This window comes from Lepidochelys kempii, chromosome 2, assembly GCF_965140265.1.
Source record: "Lepidochelys kempii isolate rLepKem1 chromosome 2, rLepKem1.hap2, whole genome shotgun sequence".
Lineage (NCBI taxonomy): Eukaryota > Metazoa > Chordata > Testudines > Cheloniidae > Lepidochelys > Lepidochelys kempii.
Genome location: NC_133257.1, coordinates 76814548 through 76837767, shown reverse-complemented (window position 1 = coordinate 76837767; position 23220 = coordinate 76814548). Strand labels below are relative to the sequence as shown.

The 23220-nt window shown below is 39.9% G+C and overlaps 1 protein-coding gene across 6 annotated transcripts in view; it reads left to right on the top strand.

Moving 5' to 3' along the window:
• LOC140906747 (E3 ubiquitin-protein ligase RNF138-like) overlaps positions 1–23220 on the top strand; it is a 67630-nt gene that overhangs the window by 4389 nt on the left and 40021 nt on the right. For 4 of the 6 annotated variants that reach the window (XM_073331303.1, XM_073331302.1, XM_073331301.1 and 1 more), the window contains exons 5-8: positions 1257–1328; positions 1724–1829; positions 2678–2785; positions 4472–7347. In XM_073331303.1, coding sequence (XP_073187404.1) covers positions 1257–1328; positions 1724–1829; positions 2678–2785; positions 4472–4540 — 355 coding nt within the window. In that variant the 3' untranslated portion in view covers positions 4541–7347. Of the gene's footprint in view, positions 1–1256; positions 1329–1723; positions 1830–2677; positions 2786–4471; positions 7348–23220 lie in introns of those variants that run through there. The other 2 variants (XM_073331306.1, XM_073331304.1) reach the window with 2 other exon arrangements.

Below are 23220 nucleotides of genomic sequence, written 5' to 3'. Positions count from 1 at the left end.
TTTTCTCACGATTCTTATTACTATTTAAATGGATAGGTGGTCACTTAGCCTCCTCTTGTTTCAAAATGTTGCTGTCTGCTGTTTAGGATTTTGTCTTCAGATTTGACTCATCTTGAGTTAATCTTCTTGAAAGTGGATAATAGCCCTTTGGCATCTTTACATGTTGGTTTATAAATTATATAACCAGATGCCATTTACCATCTCTCAGTTGCAAGCCATAAGGCTAAAGAACCTGTTTTGCCAATACCGGAGTAAAAACAAAGCCAGGCATTCAGAATTCACATTTAGTTTAGTATATACTTACACATACTGTGTACCTTTATCACCATCTATTTTCAGTAGTTTGACCAGTTGGGGGAAAAAATCCATTTGAGTTTCAAATGAATCTGTGGTAAAGAACAAGGAATATGTAGCAATGGGCTCAGATGTTGGTATTTTACATACCTGTCATGCCATGCTGCTCTGAAGTGGTTGAGTTGGAAAAATATTCTAGAAGTTGTCATGTTACTGCACACCAGATTACACACACAATTCCCGTGTCTAACACTATAAGACATACAAATTGTAGTAGGGTTTATTTTAGCCAAATGTACAGTTGTCAATATGCATATTCTTAGGGCTCATTTGCATAGTTGAGCAATTTGGCTTTGCTTAGTTAAAGATACATACATGGTCAAAACCTGCATTTAAAGAAAGTAGCATTCTTGCTTATAACACACTGTATGAAGTACCTAGTTGTGTGCACAAACTGCAGAAACTCATTTCTACAGTTTCAAATTATGGAGGATTTATGCCTTTAACTAGTGTTGTAAAGTATCATCCTGAGCAAACAGCTGTCTAATGCCTTTTAGAAAACAGCCTGTCTTCTGTTTACACAGTCCATACTGCCATTGGAGCTATTTGTCCTCTTCCCGTTCCCCTCCCTGCCCCAAAAATTCAGTCTTGCTGTTGAATGGATAAGCATATACTAAACACTATTTTCATACTAAATTACCTCTGCATTCTATTAAAGTTCATCATGCTAACCAAGTGAAAAACAACATCTTGGTGCAAAAGAAAAAAGCTGAGTGATATTTAATTATTTGTCATGTTATATATGATTACCATATATTCTACCTATATGATCAGTTTACAATTAATGGGACTCAATGGATTTTTTTTCTTACAAAATTAGAAAAAAAACCACTATATTTTTGGGGGCTAGGTATTCAAAAACAAATTAAACTTGTATACTTTGTCTAACATTTTATATAAAGTAATAGGAGTGATACATCTACATTTGATAACGGAGAGATGGCTAATCTTCAGACACTTCAGGGAGATGCAAGGTAGGCTTCTTCAATTCAATATTGTAAAAGTAATTAATTCAAACTGACAAACTTCTTTAAGAAAAAAAAAATCCTTGGATTCATGTACATGCAGGTTTATCAGTAAGAATCTGGTGTTCTTGTTACTTCTTGAAGAACCTCCAGGGTGCATTGTATGGCCTCAATAAAAAGACAGAAGAATTGTGTAAATTCCCTAACTTAATAGAATACATAGTGACACACACATATACAGTTTTGCTTGAAATTTACAATTTAGCAAAGTGGCGTCAGAAAGCCTTTTCTGTTAGTAGTCAGAATAAAGGAAATGACAACATAAGCAGATGTTATCTCCCTCTGACATCTCTTAAGTTCTGTTTTAATGGATCCATATAATACTGTATAACTTCCATTTCCAGTGCACATCCCACATTCAAATGCCCCCTGTGTCAGGAAACCAACTTTACCCGGCAACACCTACTGGATCATTGTAACAATAGACACCTTTATCAGATAGTTCCTGTAGTAAGTATATATATTTTCAATGTAAGCATCTTAAACACCCCTTATTTTAGTTATTTAGAGTAATAGTTTATTTCTATGGACTCTTACAGTTCCAAACAAGCATTATGCTCTAAGAAAAGAATTGCATTGATGACACTGTAGTTAAGTTGAAGGGGTTTTCATTCAAAACCATTTCCCTGTTAACCATAACTTTTCTTACTTCACTTCAGTCATAAGGCATTTGTTTTTTCTTTGTCATTAGTTTCAGTTGCTGTGTTGAGTTGAAATGTAAACTGTTTTGTTTTTTGAGCTTGATGCTTTTATTTTCTGGTCTGTTAACTAGAACTGTTACTTATAGAAACATTGTCAATTTAAAAATCTTATTTGTCTTGTAATTTACTATTACATATGAAACCTAAAATTTCTAAAACCAAAAGATAAGGAGGGAAAGATATTTTTATTTTCTCTGTAATCTGTTTCACGGTTTCCTCTGTATAGTTTCCTCTTGCACCTTAGTTGTGTGCAAGACCCACACAAACAGTGGAGTGGAAGGGAGAATAACTTTTTTAAAATACAGGAATTTTTTATTTAAAAAGCAAATTGACAGGAGGACTTACAGGCAGATGTAGTAACAAACTACTTTTAACCTCTTTTAAAAAACGGACTAAACTTCAAATTTACAATCTCAAATGTTAGTCATATTTTTCTGGAAAATTGTAAGTTGTGTAACATTCAAAATGTTTATGTAAAACTCTAGTACATTCACTTTTGAGGGTAGATAAATATCAGATTCAGGTTTACATAGAATACACAATATAAAGATGTCTTATTATTGGCTAATACTTTTTTTAATAATTTTTCAAATTTAGATTTGTCCAATTTGTGTGTCTCTCCCATGGGCAGATCCCAGTCAGGTTACTAGAAATCTTGTTAGCCATCTAAATCTAAGACACCAGTTTGACTATGGAGAATTCGTGGTAAGCATTTTTCCTTTTTTCTTGCTCTTCAGAGAAATGGGAAACTTTTTTCTCTCTGAAGGAAAGTACTAAATTAGCGTCTGTGGCTGCAGAGCCCACACAAGATTTGCAACTTTTACATGCTTAGCTGCTGTGGAACCTGCAGAGGTAGTTCTGCCATTTCTAAACTGTTGTCTACACTATAAACAGTAACTGCTATTGACAGTGAGTATTGGCAAGAGATGCTGCTAAATCTTGCTGAACACCCATCTAGTGTAGACGAGGTTGTTGCACAAAGCTAATTTCAGCCTTGCACAGCTGCCCAAGGCTGCCCCTATTCCCAAGAGAAGTGCGACAGACTCCAGACTGCTACCTTTATGGTGTCTGTCCTCTCTTTTGGTTGGCAAAGCAACAATCAGAGGCCTTGAAAATACAGTTTTAGCATGCACCTTTGATGTCCTAGTGGTATATTGGCTGCCTGAAAACCCTCTCATAAGAATTATATGGTAGAGAATCCATCTCCCTAGCTAACTAGCCTACAATAAAATCAGGGGAAGGAGATAGACTGGGTTCATTAGGCTATAGAGTTCTACTCTGCTTTCATCTCTTTGGTATCTGTATAAGATATAGTACTGAGTGTTTAGCCAACCTTCTTGATCAGGGTAGATTTCATTTAAATCAAATTGATTTAAATCAGGAAGTCAGGAAAACTCGATTTAATCATGGATTTCTACGTAAAAGTGCATTCTTTTTGGTTGTTATAACCTTAATACATATTCTTCACAACTCAGAGGTAGATGGAGACCCAAATTGGGTCTCTTTTACGGCCTGCTGCCATTTTAGGTTTTCCCTTCTCGTAAGAGAATGGTATGGTAGATCTCAAATCAATGAAGGCTACTCTCAGAAAGACCTCAAGACTTCTGGAATATGCTGCTCAAACAGTTTCACTTTTGTTTCTGTTGCCTGTCCCTCCCTTCTCACATTTATTTGAAGACTTCTTCTCCTTGTCCAGATCTATTCTGTCCCCAACAATCTTCTATTCATTGAACTTTTTGAAACTTTGCACTTTTAGAGAGAGGTAAGGGACTGACTCTGTGTACACAAATGTGCAGAGGGACAATAGGGTTGAGGTCTGTTGTTTCTCACCTCTATCTTTATTTATTTAAAAAAAAAATTTTGTTAACAAACATGTTATCTCTGGAGAGACACATCCACAGTTTGAGAACTGCAAAACTAAGCATCTTCTAGACTTAGCACTGAGTCCTATAGGGTGGGTTGATTTATTTAGGTTAATCTTTCTATACAGAAGCCCCAGAAACCCCATAAGATTGGGTCCCTAATCCATGAACTATTGGAACTCATTTACAAAAACTTTTCTTAAACATTACATGAATATATTGTCTCATACTATAGAATTAGAATTTATAATTCCTATTCCACGATGAGATAGGTTTTTTCCTCAAAGCATTTTATCAAAAAAATCCAATTTAAATAAAAAAAACTGATTTTAATTTTTTAAAGAATCATTGATTTTTATCCACCCTGTTCTTGATGCATATATTGTAACACAAGAGATGCTTTATCTAGCTGCCATTTACAATACCATATGTTGTCAACAAATAATACAAAGAAAGGATGGTGTTGAACAGTTTGATAAGCATGTACAGCTTTTGTCAGGTTTTTGATCAAATGTTTTATTGTGTTTAGAATCTTCAGCTTGATGAAGAAACCCAGTACCAAAATGCTGTTGAAGAATCTTGTCATGTGAATATTTAAAGTGTAGGTCCTCTGCATTTTACTGCACTCTGAGGGAAAAGCTACATGAATCCAATCAGTAATCTGAAATGTATATTAATAAAAAGGGAATTCAGTATCTATTTTTTCAGGTTAAATATCTTTTCCAAGAACAAGAGTTTTAAAATGTTTTGATTAGACAAAAATGGAGTAAATTTTATTACTATAATTCTTAATTCTACATAATTGATCGTACAGCTATTGGAAAGGTGTTAAGTCATTTTACTGAGAGTAGCGTTTTTACTTTAAGTAGGGACCTTGCTGGAGCTATTCACTGGTGTCTTGATTTCTGTGTACGTTTTTATGGTTTTGTTGATCTTGCAGTTATATTTTTGTTAATACCAAATTCGGGGGTGGGAATCAGATGCAAAGATGCTGTGTTGCACTTTGAAAATGAAACCATGACTATAAAAAGCAAAATTATATCCTCGAGAGAATATTTGTGTGTAACTTTTGTTTAAAGCTGAAGTGATATTTTTACTACCGTAATTTCTAACAATAAAAGTGAGAGTGGCCATTATGGAAAGTTGAAATAGTTCTTTTCAATAGTGCAGTATTTTAGAGCAGATTGGTTTCACTTACATCACTAAGAAGGAATGCTATATCATGGCCTGAGGGAAATTATTTCTATTTTGTTATTTCTCTGGCGTATCACTAAAATAGGACATCTTGCTTCCTGGACTGAGGGGCTATGAGCTCTTCCCACACACGCCGCAAACTGGTGGGGAGAGGAAGTGCTTTGTTGCTTTGCGTTACTTGACAGTGTGCCTTGTGAATGATTTAAGGATAACATGCGGAGAAAAAAAGTGTCTCTTTTTGATACATGAAAAAGGCCAGCGTGTTTTGCTTTTATATATTATTTTTCTGGTTAGTTACATTAGAAATCCAGGTTGTGTCTACCATGAAAAACAGGGAAGACATTAAACTTGAAAACTGGTAGGATTAGGACATAATTGGTATCAAGGCATTGATATATGTTTTGTCAGTCATTGTTTAAAACTTTAACATGTGTTGTAAACCTGAATAACCAGTTGGGAGGTGGGGGGGGGGGGGAATCTCCTTAAGAAGATTCACCACCTCCATACCTTGCGCAGCCCTTAGGGAGAACTAGAATAGGAACTTCACTATCTCCAAGATGACCTCCAACAAAAACAGGGAAGGCAAGACTTGATATTCCCACAATTTTAAAAACACAAGCTTTTATTTTTAAGTTTGGAGCTTTTATATATAAGAAACAAAAAGCCCTATTTTGTTCTCTTGCATGTCCCTAAGAAATGGCTTTATCAGGTGTATAGAGAATTCCCAAGGCTGGGAGAAATAGGATGTTTCCAAATGGTCAATTGGGACTCAGTGTTTTTCCCCTAACCCATATCTCTAACTGTCATTATTGTACATGGGTGTTGTGTACATAAAAAAAGAGTATATCCAATAATTTTGCAGTGCAGTTAGTGATCTGAGTAGTGGTATTGTCTAAGCACAAGCAACAGTACAAATGGCGTTCAGGTGCCTAACTCATTTGTGCCTTTGGAAAACCTCCCCCTAAAAGGTATGTGATGCTATTTCCAAACAAAGTAATCTGGAGACTGCAATGCATTTTCCGTAAACGCTTCATAAACCAGATCTATCCAGACTGGAATGTATGTAAAGACCAGAACCTACAGTGTAAGGATTTTCGAAGTTGAAACCTAATTCTGTGGTCCATTCAGGGGGTGGCAGGGAGAGGGCGGTATATATAGAGCTATAGTGCCGGATATATACTAATTATTTGAAAGTGTAAATGGATAGTATACTATCTCTCCTGGATAGTTGCCAAAAATATAGAGGAATGGGCTATTTCACAGATCCCCTAAAGTTCCAGCCTGTTTACAATATCTTAAACAAAATTTGAGAGGGGGCAATAAATTTCAAGGAATTCCACTGCTAAAAAGTTTGTAATTTAAAAAAAAAAAACCTCAGAACATGCTAACTCTTCTACTGTGAACACTTCTTATAGAATGTGTTTGTTTTTCAAAGTTTAGTTATGCATACATTTGTTCTCAGAGTCAACAAAATAGTAATATAGTGGAGATGGCAATAAATGCCTAGAGCCAGTACAGATTATTTTGAATCATTCTGAGATCAACACCTGATTGAACAAGTCATTTCAGCTACCTGAACATGTCTTGAGAACTGTAGTTTAAATTACTTACATTTTAAAACACTAACTCAGAGACTAAAATCCTTCTACTGTTACAGCAATAATTATTCACATTTGATAGGATTACTAAAATTTTGAGTTTAAATGTTTTGAGATTTTTAAAATAACAAATCCTTTTGCAATATGTTACAAGGAATTTAATCTTTGAACAGTAATTTTCATTTATTGCATTCTAGTTTTGTGTATTTAAATGCAGTATAAAAATCCTTAATGGCTGGGATGTTTCCCTGTTTTGCATATGGTAAACTGTATATTAGCAAATCTTTCTTATTTAAGGTTTTATATTTTTACTATGGTGAGATGGCCTCCAACTACATTTTTTTAGATAACTGATGAATGACAAGAAAAGAAGCAGTTTGGTCAGATATTATATTGCTGTTGTCATTCTCTTTCCCACTCTGCATCTCAAATGTACCCATGAGGAGGCTGTGTATTGGTGATGGGTGGTGATTGCACTAAAATGTTCAAATTTTATTGGAAGTGTGCTGTTGAGAAACCCTTTTATTAACACATTCTAATGTACTGATGTTGAAGATAGTGTCTGATGCTTGAATTGTACCCTCTTGGTTTTCTATTAAAACAATTTATTTTCTATGTGTCTTCACTCTCTAACAAGGAGGAACTTGTCATAAGGCTGGGGATTAGAACCAGTTCTCTTGATTCTACTTCGTCCTTTGAGATTCTAATTCAGAAACTTTATACCTACTTCTGGTGGCATCACAGTTTAATTGATGATAAATATTTAAACATGCATATTACTAATGACCTGTCCTGTTGGCTAATTAATATTGGCTTGACCTTTATGATCCTTTCCGAGCTGGTCACTATCAATATAGTGACAGAGGCCTTACGTTCTTCATTCAGTTTTGAGGCTAGAAGCACAAGTTTGGTTTGGGCAGTGCAGAGAGGTGCATGCTTCCAAGTCTGTTTGCAGATTCAACTACAGCTGTCCCATGGGTCATCACTGGGAAAAGCAGAATGTATTAAAGGGAGTGGTAGGGGTGGCCTTGAAGCCATTAACGAAGATGGCAAATCTGGTTGCTGAAGAGATATCTTAAGAGCTTGTCTACAGATGGAGTTGTTCCATATTAATTTTTCCTGATTAACTCCACGTATGGACACTTATTCCAGAATGAGAGTGTCCACACATGGAGTTGGCCAGGAGTAACTCTGTGTGTAGACAAGGGAAGATATGTGAAGAAGTTATGGTTGATTGCATTGCTGAACCATGCCCTTCTTACTCAGGTCACTCTCCCAATATCTTTTGAGTTGGAAAAAACTTGTGTTCCTCTTCCTCATGTTGTACATCACTTCTCCTAAGTACACATGCCCAATGAAACTCAGTGCAGGAATAATCCATGTTCATAAGTGTTTTCTATTCTAAATTCCCTTCTTTTGTGCTCTGTTTTTTGCTCAAGCAAAAATTTGGCTCGCCAAAATGGAACTAAGAGATTAAGGATAATAGAATATGTGAAGTCTACTGGTGTGGCTTTTGTTACTGTACAGTTTCCATTTTTTTTCTCCTAAAACTCAGTCATCCAATCTACAGCTCTCTGTTTCTGCTTTTTCAAGTGGATTAACATGGCATGGCCCAAACCTGGTTATAAAATTGTGATACTTGAGATTCCATCAATTTCCCTTTTGCCACAAAACACTGAAAACATACATGCTTAATTCTCACTGAGGACCATGAGTCTTAAACATATGCATCAGTGTTTTGTTGAACTGAGCCAGAAATGAATGAATAACTCCAGTCTTTTTACTATATTTTAACTAGTAGAAGTCCCAACAACCAAAAAATTAATTTATGGACAGTCCCAGGATACCTCCAAATAACTTGTCTGTTTTGCCAAAGGTTTCTTTACGCAACATTACAGGGTTGGGTTTTTTTTTTAAACATTCCGTTAACCATACAACATACAAAATAAATGTATTTAAACTTTTCTGGAGTTAAATAGCATTGATAGAGAATTAGTCCTTTATTATGTCATAGCTAAACTATCCTTTCCTGTGCCACTGGTACTATCAGATTGCTAAATACACTCTCTCCTGGAATGCTTTACCAATGGTCAGGAGGATATGGAGGAGTATGTCTTGCAGCCATAATGCAATTTTAGGACCAGCTGTAGTTTACCTTCTGGATGTTTAGGTTCTACATATGCCAGATTTGTATAACAGGTATGACCAGCTACATACATAGAATCATAGAATATCAGGATTGGAAGGGACCTCAGGAGGTCATCTAGTCCAACCCCCTGTTCAAAGCAGGACCAATCCCCAATTAAATCATCCCAGCCAGGGCTTTGTCAAGCCTGACCTTAAAAACTTCTAAGGAAGGAGATTCTACGCATTCCAGTGTTTCACCACTCTCCTAGTGAAAAAGTTTTTCCTAATATCCAACCTAAACCTCCCCCACTGCAACTTGAGATCATTACTCCTTGTCCTGTCCTCTTCTACCACTGAGAATAGTCCAGAACCATCCTCTCTGGTAGTTGAAAGCAGCTATCAAATCCCCCCTCATTCTTCTCTTCTGCAGACTAAACAATCCCAGTTCCCTCAGCCTCTCCTCATAAGTCATGTGTTCCAGACCCCTAATCATTTTTGTTGCCCTTCGCTGGACTCTTTCCAATTTATCCACATCCTTCTTGTAGTGTGGAGCCCAAAACTGGACATAGTACTCCAGATGAGACCTCACCAATGTCGAATAGAGGGGGACGATCATGTCCCTCGATCTGCTCGCTATGCCCTTACTTATACATCCCAAAATGCCATTGGCCTTCTTGGCAACAAGGGCACACTGCTGACTCATATCCAGCTTCTCGTCCACTGTCACCCCTAGGTCCTTTTCCACAGAACTGCTGCCTAGCCATTCGGTCCCTAGTCTGTAGCTGTGCATTGGGTTCTTCCGTCCTAAGTGCAGGACCCTGCACTTATCCTTATTGAACCTCATCAGATTTCTTTTGGCCCAATCCTCTAATTTGTCTAGGTCCCTATCCCTGCCCTCCAGCGTATCTACCACTCCTCCCAGTTTAGTATCATCCGCAAATTTGCTGAGAGTGCAATCCACACCATCCTCCAGATCATTTAAGAAGATATTGAACAAAACCGGCCCCAGGACCGACCCCTGGGGCACTCCACTTGACACCAGCTGCCAGCTAGACATGGAGCCATTGATCACTACCCGTTGAGCCCGACAATCTAGCCAACTTTCTATCCAACTTATAATGCATTTATCCAGCCCATACTTCTTTAACTTGCTGACAAGAGTACTGTGGGAGACAGTGTCAAAAGCTTTGCTAAAGTCAAGAAACAATACATCCACTGCTTTCCCTTCATCCACAGAACCAGTAATCTCATCATAGAAGGCGATTAGATTAGTCAGGCATGACCTTCCCTTGATGAATCCATGCTGGCTGTTCCTGATCACTTTCCTCTCATGTAAGTGCTTCAGGATTGATTCTTTGAGGACCTGCTCCATGATTTTTCTGGGCACTGAGGTGAGGCTGACTGGCCTGTAGTTCCCAGGATCCTCCTCCTTCCCTTTTTTAAAGGCACTACATTAGCCTTTTTCCAGTCATCTGGGACTTCCCCCGTTCACCACGAGTTTTCAAAGGTAATGGCCAATGGCTCTGCAATCACAGCCGCCAATTCCTTTAGCACTCTTGGATGCAACGCGTCCGGCCCCATGGACTTGTGCACGTCCAGCTTTTATAAATAGTCCCTAACCACCTCTTTCTCCACAGAGGGCTGGCCATCTACTCCCCGTGCTGTGATGCCCAGCGCAGCAGTCTGGGAGCTGACCTTGTTAGTGAAGACAGGGGCAAAAAAAGCATTGAGTACATTAGCTTTTTCCACATCCTCGGTCACTAGGTTGCCTCCTTCATTCATTAAGGGGCCCACACTTTCCTTGGCTTTCTTCTTGTTGCCAACATACCTGAAGAAACCCTTCTTGTTACTCTTGACATCTCTGGCTAGCTGCAGCTCCAGGTGCAATTTGGCCCTCCTGATTTCATTCCTACATGCCCGAGCAATATTTTTATACTCTTCCCTGGTCATATGTCCAACCTTCCACTTCTTGTAAGCTTTTTTATGTTTAAGATCCGCTAGGATTTCACCGTTAAGCCAAGCTGGTCGCCTGCCATATTTACTATTCTTTCGACACATCGGAATGGTTTGTCCCTGTAACCTCAACAGGGATTCCTTGAAATACAGCCAGCTCTCCTGGACTCCTTTCCCCTTCATGTTAGTCCCCCAGGGGATCCTACGCATCCGTTCCCTGAGGAGTCGAAGTCTGCTTTCCTGAAGTCCAGGGTCCGTATTCTGCTGCTTACCTTTCTTCCCTGTGTCACGATCCTGAACTCAACCAACTCATGGTCACTGCCTCCCAAATTCCCATCCACTTTTGCTTCCCCCACTAATTCTTCCCGGTTTGTGAGCAGCAGGTCAAGAAAAGCTCTCCCCCTAAGTTGGCTCCTCTAGCACTTGCACCAGGAAATTGTCCCCTATGTTTTCCAAAAACTTCCTGGATTGTCTGTGCAATATCTAGTCAAAGCACCTACACCTCTTCACAGGATCTTAGACATGGAAAAGACCTTGTACACTAGTCTATCCCTCTACCCATTCAGAATTTGTTCAAATGCATTCTTGATATTTGTATGCAGGAGTGCCCTGATGATGTATATATGTTTTTCAAATGAACATACAAGACAACCCCTAGAACCTCCTTTGTTGGGAGACTGCTTGCGAAGACAGGCCTTAAATATTGTTAAAATGTGCAGCTGCCTACTACAAGTGCGTGATTGACATCAAAATCATGGATATTAGGATTTCTTTATCAGCTGAAGTTCATTAGAGAAAGCAGCGCTGTACCATTTCTCGAGCTACCCCAAAAATTCAGCCTTTTATTGGGAAAGGCCAACGCTCACCTTTTACTTTTCAAAATTAAAGCCTTAAGCAACTTAGAGCATTTACCAATGACCAGTTCTCCTTTGGATGGCCACTTCCACATTTTTGTGGGCACATTCACCAGTAAGGACTAGTAAAAGTTTATCTGGATAAAAATTTTTCTCTATCCCTCTAGACTGGGGATGTCAAACTCATTTTCAGAAGTGGGCCTAATTCCATTTTTAATTATTGTCAAGGATATAAATTTAGGATACCATACTCCCCTCAATCCATGGTACATCATCTTTATAGCAGTAGGGATATATGACAGACCACCTGACCTGGATGGTGATAGTGACTGTGAAATGCTCAGGGAGATTAGAGAGACTATTAAAATTAAAAACTTAATAATGGGGGATTTCAACTATCCCCATATTGACTGGGTACATATCACGTTAGGAAGGGATGCAGGGATAAAGTTTCTTGACACCTTAAATGACTGCTTCTTGGAGCAGCTAGTCCTGGAACCCACAAGAGGAGAGGCAATTCTTGATTTAGTCCTAAGCGGAGGACAGGATCAGGTCCAAGAGGTGAATATAGCTGGATTGCTAATATAATTAAATTTAACAGGTCTGTGGTGTGAAAACACCACAGTGGCCCAAGACTGTAGCATTTAATTTCAGAAAGGGGTAGTACACAAAAATGAGGAGGTTAGTTAAACAGAAATTAAAAGGTACAACGCAAAAAGTGAAATCCCTGCCAGCTGCATGGAAGCTTTTTAAAGACACCATAAGAGAGGCTCAACTTAAATGTATACCCCAAATTAAAAAACATAGTAAGAGAACCCAAAAAGTCACCATGGCTAAACAAAGTAAAAGAAGCAGTGAGAGGCAAAAAAGCATCCTTTAAAAAGTGGAAGTTATCCTAATGAGAAAAATAGAAAGGTGTGTAAACTCTGGCAAATGAAGTGTAAAAATATAATTAGGCCAAAAAAAGAATTTGAAGAACAACTAGCGAAAGACTCAAGAAGTAATAGCTAATTTTTTTTTTTCCGTACATCAGAAGCAGGAAGCCTGCTAAACAACCAGTGGGGCCACTGGGCGATCGAGATGCTAAAGGAGCACTCAAGGACGATAAGGCCATTGCGGAGAAGCTAAACGAATTCTTTGCATCGGTCTTCACGGTTGAGGATGTGAGCAAGATTCCCAAACCTGAGCCATTCTTTTTATGTGACAAATCTGAGGAACTGTCCCAGATGGAGGTGTCATTAGAGGCAGCTTTGGCATAAATTGATAAACTAAACAGGTTTTAGAGTAGCAGCCGTGTTAGTCTGTATCCGCAAAAAGAAAAGGAGTACTTGTGGCACCTTAGAGACTAACAAATTTATTAGAGCATGTAGCTCACGAAAGCTTATGCTCTAATAAATTTGTTCGTCTCTAAGGTGCCACAAGTATTCCTATTACTGTTTAGTTTATAAAAAGAAAAAGTCACCAGGACCAGATGGTATTCACCCAAGAGTTCTGAAGGAACTCAAAGGTGAAATTGCAGGAGTAATAACTGTCATCTGTAACCTATCATTTAAATCAGCTTCTGTACCAAATGGCTGGAGGATAGTTAATGTGATGCCAATTTTTTAAAAGGGCTCCAGAAGTGACCCTGGCAATTACAGGTCGTTAAGCCTGACTTAAGTACTGGGCAAACTGGTAGAAACTATAATAAAGAACAAAATTGTCAGATACATAGATGAACATAATTTGTTGGGAAACAGTCAACATGGTTTTTGTAAAGGAAAATCATGCCTCATCAATCTACTAGAATTCTTTGAGGGGGTCAACAAGCATGTGGACAAGTGGATATAGTGTATTTAGATTTTCAGAAAGCCTTTGACAGGATCCCTCACCAAAGGCCCTTAAGCAAAGTAAGCAGTCATGGGATAAGAGGGAAGGTTCTCTCATGGATTGGTAACTGGATAAAAGATAGGAAACAAAGGGTAGGAATAAATGGTCAGTTTTCAGAATGGAGAGAGGTAAATAGTGATGTCCCCCAGAAGTCTGTGCTGGGACCAGTCCTATTCAACATACTCATAAATGATCTAGAAAAAGGGGTAAACAGTGAAGTGGCAAAATTTGCAGATGATACAAAACTACTCAAGATAGTTAAGTCCCAGGCAGACTGTGAAGAGCTACAAAAGGATCTTTCAAAACTGGGTGACTGGGCAACAGACTGGCAGATGACATTCAATGTGGATAAATGCAAAATAATGCATGTTGGAAAGCATAATCACAACTATACATACAAAATGATGGGGTCTAAATTAGCTGTTACCACTCAGGAAAGAGATCTTGGAGTTATTGTGGATAGTTCTCTGAAAACATCCACTCAATGTGCAGCGGCAGTTAAAAAAGCAAACAATGTTAGGCATCATTAAGAAAGGATTAGATAATAAGACCGAAAATATCATATTGCCTCTATATAAATCCATGGTACGCCCACATCTTGAATACTGCGTGCAGCTGTCGCCCCATCTCAAAAAAAGATATATTGGACTTGGAAAAGGTTCGGAAAAGGGCAACAAAAATTATTAGAGGTATGGAATGTCTGCCGTATGAGGCGAGATTAATAAGACTGGGACTTTTCATCTTAGAAAAGAGACGACTAAGGGGTATATGATAGAGGTCTATAAAATCATGACGGGTGTGAAGAAAGTAAATAAGGAAGTGTTATTTACTCCTTCTCATAACACAAGAACTAGGGACCACCAAATAAAATTTATAGGTAGCAGGTTTAAAACAAAAGTAAATATTTTTTTTTTCACGCAATGCACAGTCAATCTGTGGAACTCCTTGCCAGAGAATGTTGTGAAGGCCAAGACTATAACAGTGTTCAAAAAAAGAACTAGATAAATTCATGGAGGATAGGTCCATCAATGGCTATTAGCCAGAATGGGCAGGGATGATGTCCCTAGCCTCTGTTTGCCAGAGGCTGGGAATGGGCGACAGGGGATGGATCACTTGATGATTAGCTGTTCTGTTCATTCCCTCTGGGGCACCTGGCATTGGCCACTGTCAGAAGACAGGATACTGGGCTAGATGGACCTTTGGTCTGACCCAGCATGGCCGGTCTTGTGTTCCATGAATATCAATGGGAGATTTGTACGAAAATCAAGAATGGAATAGTGCCTTTATGGATCTCTTAATCTTTGGTTATTTGTTAGTCACATTCAACATCACTAAGTGGGAAAAGCGTAGGATCCTTATTTATGCCCTTTATTTCCTATCTTCTGTTTCTCATGCTTGTTTTCGTGTGTCTGCCTTTTCCCCACATCCACATTTCCTTTCCTACAGCAAATTCCCATACCTATAGACTTCACTCTCACCCACTTCCCTATTGCTAAAGTGATCAGCAGTTAAACAGCTAAATTTACATTTAAAATGTCATCACTAGCCTTAAGAGTCAACACCACTACTATAGTGTTATGGACAGGAGAGTTTACACCCCTCAGTTCTTGCTTGAGACTGGTTGCAGATTCATGAAGTGAGCACTGCATCAGTAACACTTGGTTTACATTAGCAAAGTTTTCTTTGCAGTGATAGCTAGATTTTTTTTTAATGAAAAGCTTAATTTCAGCAGAATTTGAATGTGCCATACATCAAGGAAAGCCAGGAGTCTGACACTAGGCTTTTTATAGGTGTAGATTAAAAAAATGTAAATTAGTAAGAAGGTTAATTAGATGGTCTTTTCAACACTAACTTTGATTCTGTTCTGGCAGTAGCTGCATCTAAGAGGGTAACTGCATTTTTTTTTTGTTTGTTTAGCTCTTAGAAAAATCTTTTGTAAAGTCTTTTTATCCAGCAGTTTTGTGAGAGAGGGCTTCCCCCCCCCCGAAAAAACTTTCATAGTCTATCATTAAACCACAACAAGGAACTAAGTATTTTTAGTTGTCTAAATCCAGAAACAAAGTGCATGGAAAGGTTTCACCTTTGAATTAAATGTTTTTATATTTGTTCCATTTAGAGATGATAATTCATTGAGCAGTTATCCTATTCCTGGGTGGGACATCTCTATTGAAATATTTCACCTCTAAAAAAAATCTATCTGCAGTAATAGACTTGCTGTAACTGTTCCAAGTCTACATTAATTGTGTTACTGATTTGCTATTAGTTAAAAGCTGACACGTCCAGATTTCTCTATTTATTTGATTACGTTTTACAAAGGGATTAATAGCTCTGTGTTCTCAAAGGATCCAACACGGAAGAGGCAGAGTACTCAACTCCCATTAACTGAAACAGAAAAAGAAATTAAAAAACCATGTCACGCCAAATTTAAACATTAAGGCGGGGTGGGAAGGAGAGAAAGAGAGGTACAAATCCAACTTTTCCCCACGCTTTAGTGGTCACCTTTAAAATTAAAATGGTGTACAAATAAGAACCACAAGGGAGCATCTGAGGGTAATTACATTATACAATAGTGAAGAGAAGCAGGCATAGCTGAATTTTGTTTCATTTAGATTTCTTTCCTTATAAACTGCTAACAGCTCAGCCACACATAGCTTATTTTTAAGGAGAGAAATGTCTGGACAGCTCACAGCCTGAGTACATAGGTGGTACAGGGAGAAAGTCTGAGATCAGGAGAATCCTTCCCTTGGGCAGTCCAAAGCTATCGTACCTGCTCACATTGGCACTCCCTTGAACCAATAGTGGCAAAGGACTGACATAGCAGCCAGGGATTTCTGGGGCACAGAGATGTCCAAGCCTTTTCCTCTTTTCTCAAGCCATGTCTCCTGGCAGCTGGGACAGGAGTGGCAGAACAGCTGTTTTGCTGGATCTGTATCTTTGAGAGATGCCCTTTATTGGAATAGTTCTTGGTGGCCAGCATCCACTGTAGGGTGACTTTGTGCCAGCAGAGGAGCCTAGAGCAGCTGTACTACACCACAGTGCAGAATCTGCCCCACAGAGGAGATTTACTTCAAAAAATATTAGTGTAAAAGTATTTCAGACATGAGCCCAATTCCAGGTGAAAAAAATCGTTTGAAATAATTATCAAAAACACATGAAAAAGCATTTTTCACAGTCATTCCTAAAGATAACATGTACATGTGTGTGATTGAAAGAGAGAGAGAATTTGGGGGCGGGGAGGATGATGGGCGATGAAATGCCGCAGGCCCAAGCTCGTGCTTTGTGCCTATATGTTGCTCTTTCATTTAACTACGGCTGAGCAGTGGGATGCCTAGAGGCCGGCAGTGATGTACTTGCTCAGAGGCAGAAATGTAGAGGCCTAGGGAACTTTTACCCTGAAAAACTTAGGCACTGAGTGACTTTAGGTGCCAAAAGGGGTAGGTGGCAGTCAAGTGGGGGGTTTTGTGGCTCACAGTGGTGCTTAAAACCTTTGAGGATCTGGGCCTAAGTGACTAAGTTTTTCCGGAAGCCTATGGTAGAGCTGGACATGAACCCTGGCCTCGCACATTTCAAGCTGGCATCCTAATCACTTGGGCCCACCCAGCAGTCAGTGCACAATCATCCATCACCCTTGTCCTTTAAGCAACATTCGCCTCACAAAACTACCCGTGCGTCTGTTCTTATATCCAGAATAGCTACAAAGAAAAAAAGATAAGTCAAAAACAAGGCAAAGCTGAAAGAAAAGGAGTACTTGTGGCACCTTAGAGACTAACCAATTTATTTGAGCATGAGCTTTCGTGAGCTACAGCTCACTTCATCGGATGCATACCGTGGAAACTGCAGCAGACTTTATATACACACAGAGAATATGAAACAATACCTCCTCCCACCCCACTGTCCTGCTGGTAATAGCTTATCTAAAGTGATCATCAAGTTGGGCCATTTCCAGCACAAATCCAGGTTTTCTCACCCTCCACACAAATCACCAGCAGGAGAGTGAATTTGTGGGGGGGGGTGGAGGGTGAGAAAACCTGGATTTGTGCTGGAAATGGCCCAACTTGATGATCACTTTAGATAAGCTATTACCAGCAGGACAGTGGGGTGGGAGGAGGTATTGTTTCATATTCTCTGTGTGTATATAAAGTCTGCTGCAGTTTCCACGGTATGCATCCGATGAAGTGAGCTGTAGCTCACGAAAGCTCATGCTCAAATAAATTGGTTAGTCTCTAAGGTGCCACAAGTACTCCTTTTTGCGAATACAGACTAACACGGCTGTTACTCTGAAACAAGGCAAAGCTGGCTCTTTCACTTTCAGTCATTTCACAGCTCTCAGTCGTTAGCTCAAGTTACAATTGGGGATTAAGTTTCTGTAGTTTATGGTGACAGTATTTGCAAACAACATGAGCAACATTTTGCCATTTCCTCCTGCTTATCTGTTTTCCTCCCACATTTATCCTGTATGCCCCTCTTACTATCTCTTTCCCCATCTGTAGAGTATTATCCCTCACCCATAAGTTCAGCCCCTTTCTTGTTCTTTATCTCCCCAAATATCTTCAAGTCCTACAAATTTTTGCGCCCTTTCCCCTCTGATTATATTTTCCATCCTTGTCCTTAAGTTTTCTGTTTTTTCTTCCTTCCCCTCACTTCGTGCACTTTTCCCCCACTCATTTTTATGTCTTGTATAGCTGCTGATTCAGAAAATCTTCCATGATGGAGAAGGAACCCTGACAAAGTCAACGTCACCTGCTGTAGGGAAATACTCACAGTTTGTTGAAAGGATAGTGGCCTTGACATAATTGTTCCTGTTTCCGTATCACCTAAAGGTCTGGGCCCCAGGGTGTTTGGCACTGTACAAATACGTATCAAAGAGATGGTCCCTACCCAGGACAGCTTATATTCCTCTCCCAACATGGCCCCCCGTGTGCAACAGTGGGGATGTGAATGTGCAGAGTGAGGTTGGAAGGTTACTCAAATAGGCCTATATCACCCTCCACTTTCTGCTGGGTTTTACTCCTCTCTGCTTGTCTTAGTAAGTGGGGGGAAGCATTTGGGCTTATGGAAAAAAAAAGAAAAAAAAGAGGCATCTAATTGGCTGCCAAAGGACCAGAGTTTGCAGCGTCTCTTATAGCTGCCCAGGACTCATTAAGCAGTTTTGCCCTCATTCAAGTTGTTATTTCTATCCAAGAGGACCAATTGCAAGGAGAAAAACTCAGATAAATGTCCTAAGCTTTTAGATAATGTAATTATTTTTTCAAATGTACAAGTACTACAGACTGGGGAAACTGAAGATGTTTATGGCCTAGACAGACCCCAAAAAGAATCTCTTCGTCCTCAAGCCAATGACTCTGAACCTAATTTATGGGCACATGCAGGTCAGTGGGGTGATAGTACAACTCTGTCTTATGCAGAGCTGATTGAGGAAGAAAGTGACAATATCTCAGACTGTCAGACTGAATGAGAGACAGGGTGGGTGAGGTAATATCTTATATAGGACCAAGTTCTGTTGGTAAGAGAGACAAACTTTTGAGTTTATACAGAGCTCTTCTTCAGGTCTGGGAAATGCACTGAATGTCACAATTACATACAAGGTGGAAAAGATAGTTTAGCATAAGTAGTTTACACAAATTTCAAAGGGCTACTCAAGATGAAGTGATTTGTTAACACCTCTCCCGTCATAGGGGGAAAAATTGATTTGCAGATTGAATAGCACTGTTTTGTACAGTCTAAAATATATTAGGTACCTAATATATGGGAATACCAAGATGTCTTTTGTTAATGCCGCTCCAATATTACTTTAAGAATCCTCAGCTTATGTGCTTGTGATTTATGTTTAAAACTATATCTTATCCTGCTACATTAGCCACAAAACAGCGCACACACACTTCTTTGTTAATTTACACTTAAGTTTGCTCAAGTATATTTCCTACCAATCACTAAAACTCAAGGAAATCACTGGTTAAATTAATATCAGCCCCCACACTGATGGCAATGCACATGCTTTACCACTCAGTGTAATCAGCTCCATAACAAATTCACTTTCAGTTCCACTCACAGTGCACTCATCCAGTTCCTCAGTCACATTTCAGAGGCAGAACTTGTTTCCATCCTTCCAACAGAGATACCTTTAAACTGTGTATGGTGTTACTTCCACCTTAAAGTTTTTGTGTTTTTTTTTTAAAATCTGAGGTTAGATTTCAGTTGATGTCAACCATGGAATTCAGGGAAGGATTATCCCGATGTGGACCATTGCCTTAAAAAACACAGTTTGGCACATAGTGCTCTATATCCTATGAATTAGGTGACTGTTATTCTATTTACATTTTAAAGATATGGGTTAAGTGACATGCCTGAAGTCACAAAGCAAGTTAGTGTCAGAGCTGGAGGCTCATTGCCCAGGCATGTGATCATATAATAAAACCCATTATAACACTTAGACTTTAAATAATATAATTTTTGTCTTAAAAGTCCAGTATGAACATTAAGCACTTACTCATCACCTTAATGCTTTCTTCACCTTGTGCTGTTTGCTGGGGTTGGTGGTGCAGACTTATATAGCATGTGTGATTGGCACAACTTTTATGAATCAGCTGGCTAGGCCTCACATTCTTGTTATTTTGGAAATCAGTTTTCCTTCTCCTGCATGGGCCACCTGCCAGACCTGAGTCTAAACATTAATCAATCCATGTACATGCTTCATGGGGGACAGAGTTACTGTTGCTCTAAGATCTTTCACTCAATGTCCTGAAATTTTGTGATTAATATATTGCTTTTGTATTTAGTTCCCTGTGATGTGATTGGTTTTATTATGATAATTTAGGTATGCATATAAGTGTTCACATGTGCCTCCATTTTAATTTTCTCTTTCATGGTCACATTTACTGGTTCGTTGAAAACAGCGGTTTAATTGAGTTAAAGTGGGACTAACAGATTGTTGAGAGTTATGGCTGCCCTGGTTATTTCTCTGCCAAAAAATCCAGCCTACTCTATAAAGAAGGAGTACTGGAAAAGGGAAAGTTGGTTATTTTCTTTTCCTCTAAGATCTGTGGTGGATAGACCTCAGAGCTGCTGAGAGAGGGCAGTAAAAAAGGAGAGCACTTTTCTTTTGGAGAAAAGAAGAGGTATACAAGTAGTAAATTATTATAAACAATAATAGCACTTGACATCTGATAGATAATTGTGTATAACCACTCAGCTGTTTCTTAGTTAGGGCTTTGTTTAATTAGCTGGTTTATAGCTTTAGTCATGTTTAGTTTTGGCTCTGTTGAGGGCCTAGCTTGGCAGTCTGCCCAAGTGGCACACCAAAAAGCTGTCTGTATTATGGGGATGGTATTTGCTATTGTGTGTTTAGTGGCACACAATAGCAAGTGTGCGCTAGTGGAAAAATACATCCTGCTGAGAAAATGGAAGTCTGAAGCAAGTCCTACATATACAGACTGGTTGGGTGCAATGTCAAACCCAGCATTGATTAATTTGATTTGGGATAAATAATTGGGGAAAACCAACTATATGGAACAGATGAAAATGCTACAAACACTACTAAATATAATTCCTTCCTTCCATATGGCTCCGTACCCCTTCTTCCCCCCTCCCAGTACATTATGGACTCTTTTTTAGGTCACTCACCTACCTGCGGGCTGCTCCTTACAGTAGCTGCAGACATGACAGGTGGGCTGTTATGCAGTATCTGCTTGCAGTAGTGGTGTTAAGCAAGACATCCTACTGTCTCTAGCTGTAGAGTGGTTGGGGATGAGTCCTCTTTGCTGGTAAGGCAGTTGGGGAATGGATTCCCTTTGTTTCTTGAGGGAAGTTGAGCTTCCTTAACTGCTGGATGTCTCTTATAGCCAGCCAGAGAGAGAGAGAGAGAAAGTGTGTGTGTATATAGAAAGGGGTTGTCTCAGACAGGTATATGTGTGGGAAATTTGAGTGGGAAGGGAAATAGGCCCCCAGAGTCACTCCCAATACCAGCTGTTTAGACTCTGGAGCTGACGTTACAAAGGCCTCATCAACACTATAGAGTTAGTTGACGTAAAGCAGCTTATATTGACCTAATTGTGTAAGCATCTACACTACAATGTTCCTCCTGCCGCTTTAACTCACCCACTACACCGACCTAATAAATCCACCTCGGCGAGAGGCGTAGCATGAGGTCATCGTAGGCCGATGTGGTGTCAGTATAGATGCTGCGTTACTTACGGTGTCCCACAATGGCCCGAAGTGACTGCTCTGGTCACCCTTTTGAACTCTGCTGCCCGGCAGCCAGGTACACAGGTCCTCGCCTCTCCCCTTTTAAAGCCCCAGGAATTTTTTGAAATTCCATTTCCTGTTTCCTTGGCATGAAGAGCTAACATAACAACTGCCCAGCTGACCATGCCTGCTCCATGCAGCCAAAGCACTCCTGCCTCGAGTACACCAGAGGTAGTGGATCTCCTGGGTCTGTGGGGAGGGGACGCCATGCAGTCACAGCTCCAATACAGCTGTAGGAATTTTGAGATCTATGGCCAGATCGCTCTGGGCATGGGGGAGAAGGGCTACAACTAGGATTACCACCTTTGAAATGCAAAAAACAGGCACCCCCTCCCCACAAGGCAAGCTCACCGCAACCCTAACCCCCATACACAAGGCAACTTTGCAAACCTCACCCCCGCTTCAACAGCCACTTATAGTATCTAGAGAAATAACATATATAGATAAGATTAATAACATTGCACATCTCCTCACTCTTGACTCAAACCCTCTCTTGCACACACGTGGTGCCTTGTGTGTTGGTGGGCAAACAGCTGCTGTATTTTCAACAGTTTTGATCCATTAACACGTAAGCAGTGGAGCTGGGAACACTGCAGCATCTTTAGCTGGACACAGACACTTTTAATATTACCTATCCCAGTGTGTTGTGCAGGGCCAGCTCTAGGTTTTTTTGCTGCCCCAAGTGCAAAAAAAAAAAAAAAAAAGGCCAGAGTGCTGCCCCTTGAAAAGTGACGCCCCAAACATGTGCTTGGATTGCTGGTGCCTAGAGCCGGCCCTGGTGTTGTGATAATAATGCAAATCTTTAGACCCACGTAAAAAAACCCTGGAAGATTACATTATTTTTCTGGCAACTGGCAAATCCTTAAAAATCCCAGCCAGGCCTGTCAAATACCGGCTAAGTGATAACCCTACCTATGAAAGGGACATGCAGCCGCGCAGCGTGAAAAATCAAGGAGCTGCTGCAGGCGTACCAGAAGGCAAGGGATGCAACAGTCGGTTTCTATGAGGAGCTGCATGCCATCCTCGGCAGTGCCCCCACCTCTACCGCCAAGTGCCCCATGGATACTTTGGGGGAGCTGGAGTCACAAGCCACCACCTGAGGACAAGGACACTGGACAAGGAAGAGGAGGAGGAGGAGTATTTGGGACAGGTGACCAGGGGTTCCAGTGGCATTGCAAGGTAGGACCTGTTTTTGATTCCTGAGCAGTCGAGCCACTCCAGCAGTCCAGCACTGGCAAGCCTGATGCAGGAGAGGGAACCTCTGGTAAGCACTCAGTTTGCTTCAGTATTGCAGGGACACATCTGTTCATATACTATTTTTTTTTATCAGGCTAGAAGAGGAAGTGAAATACCCAGTAGAGGTGCAGTTGCTACCTGCTTCTCATTCCCCTGTACAGCTAGGCAAAGGGTGCCCTGCGGAATAGTTTATGTGCACCAGGATG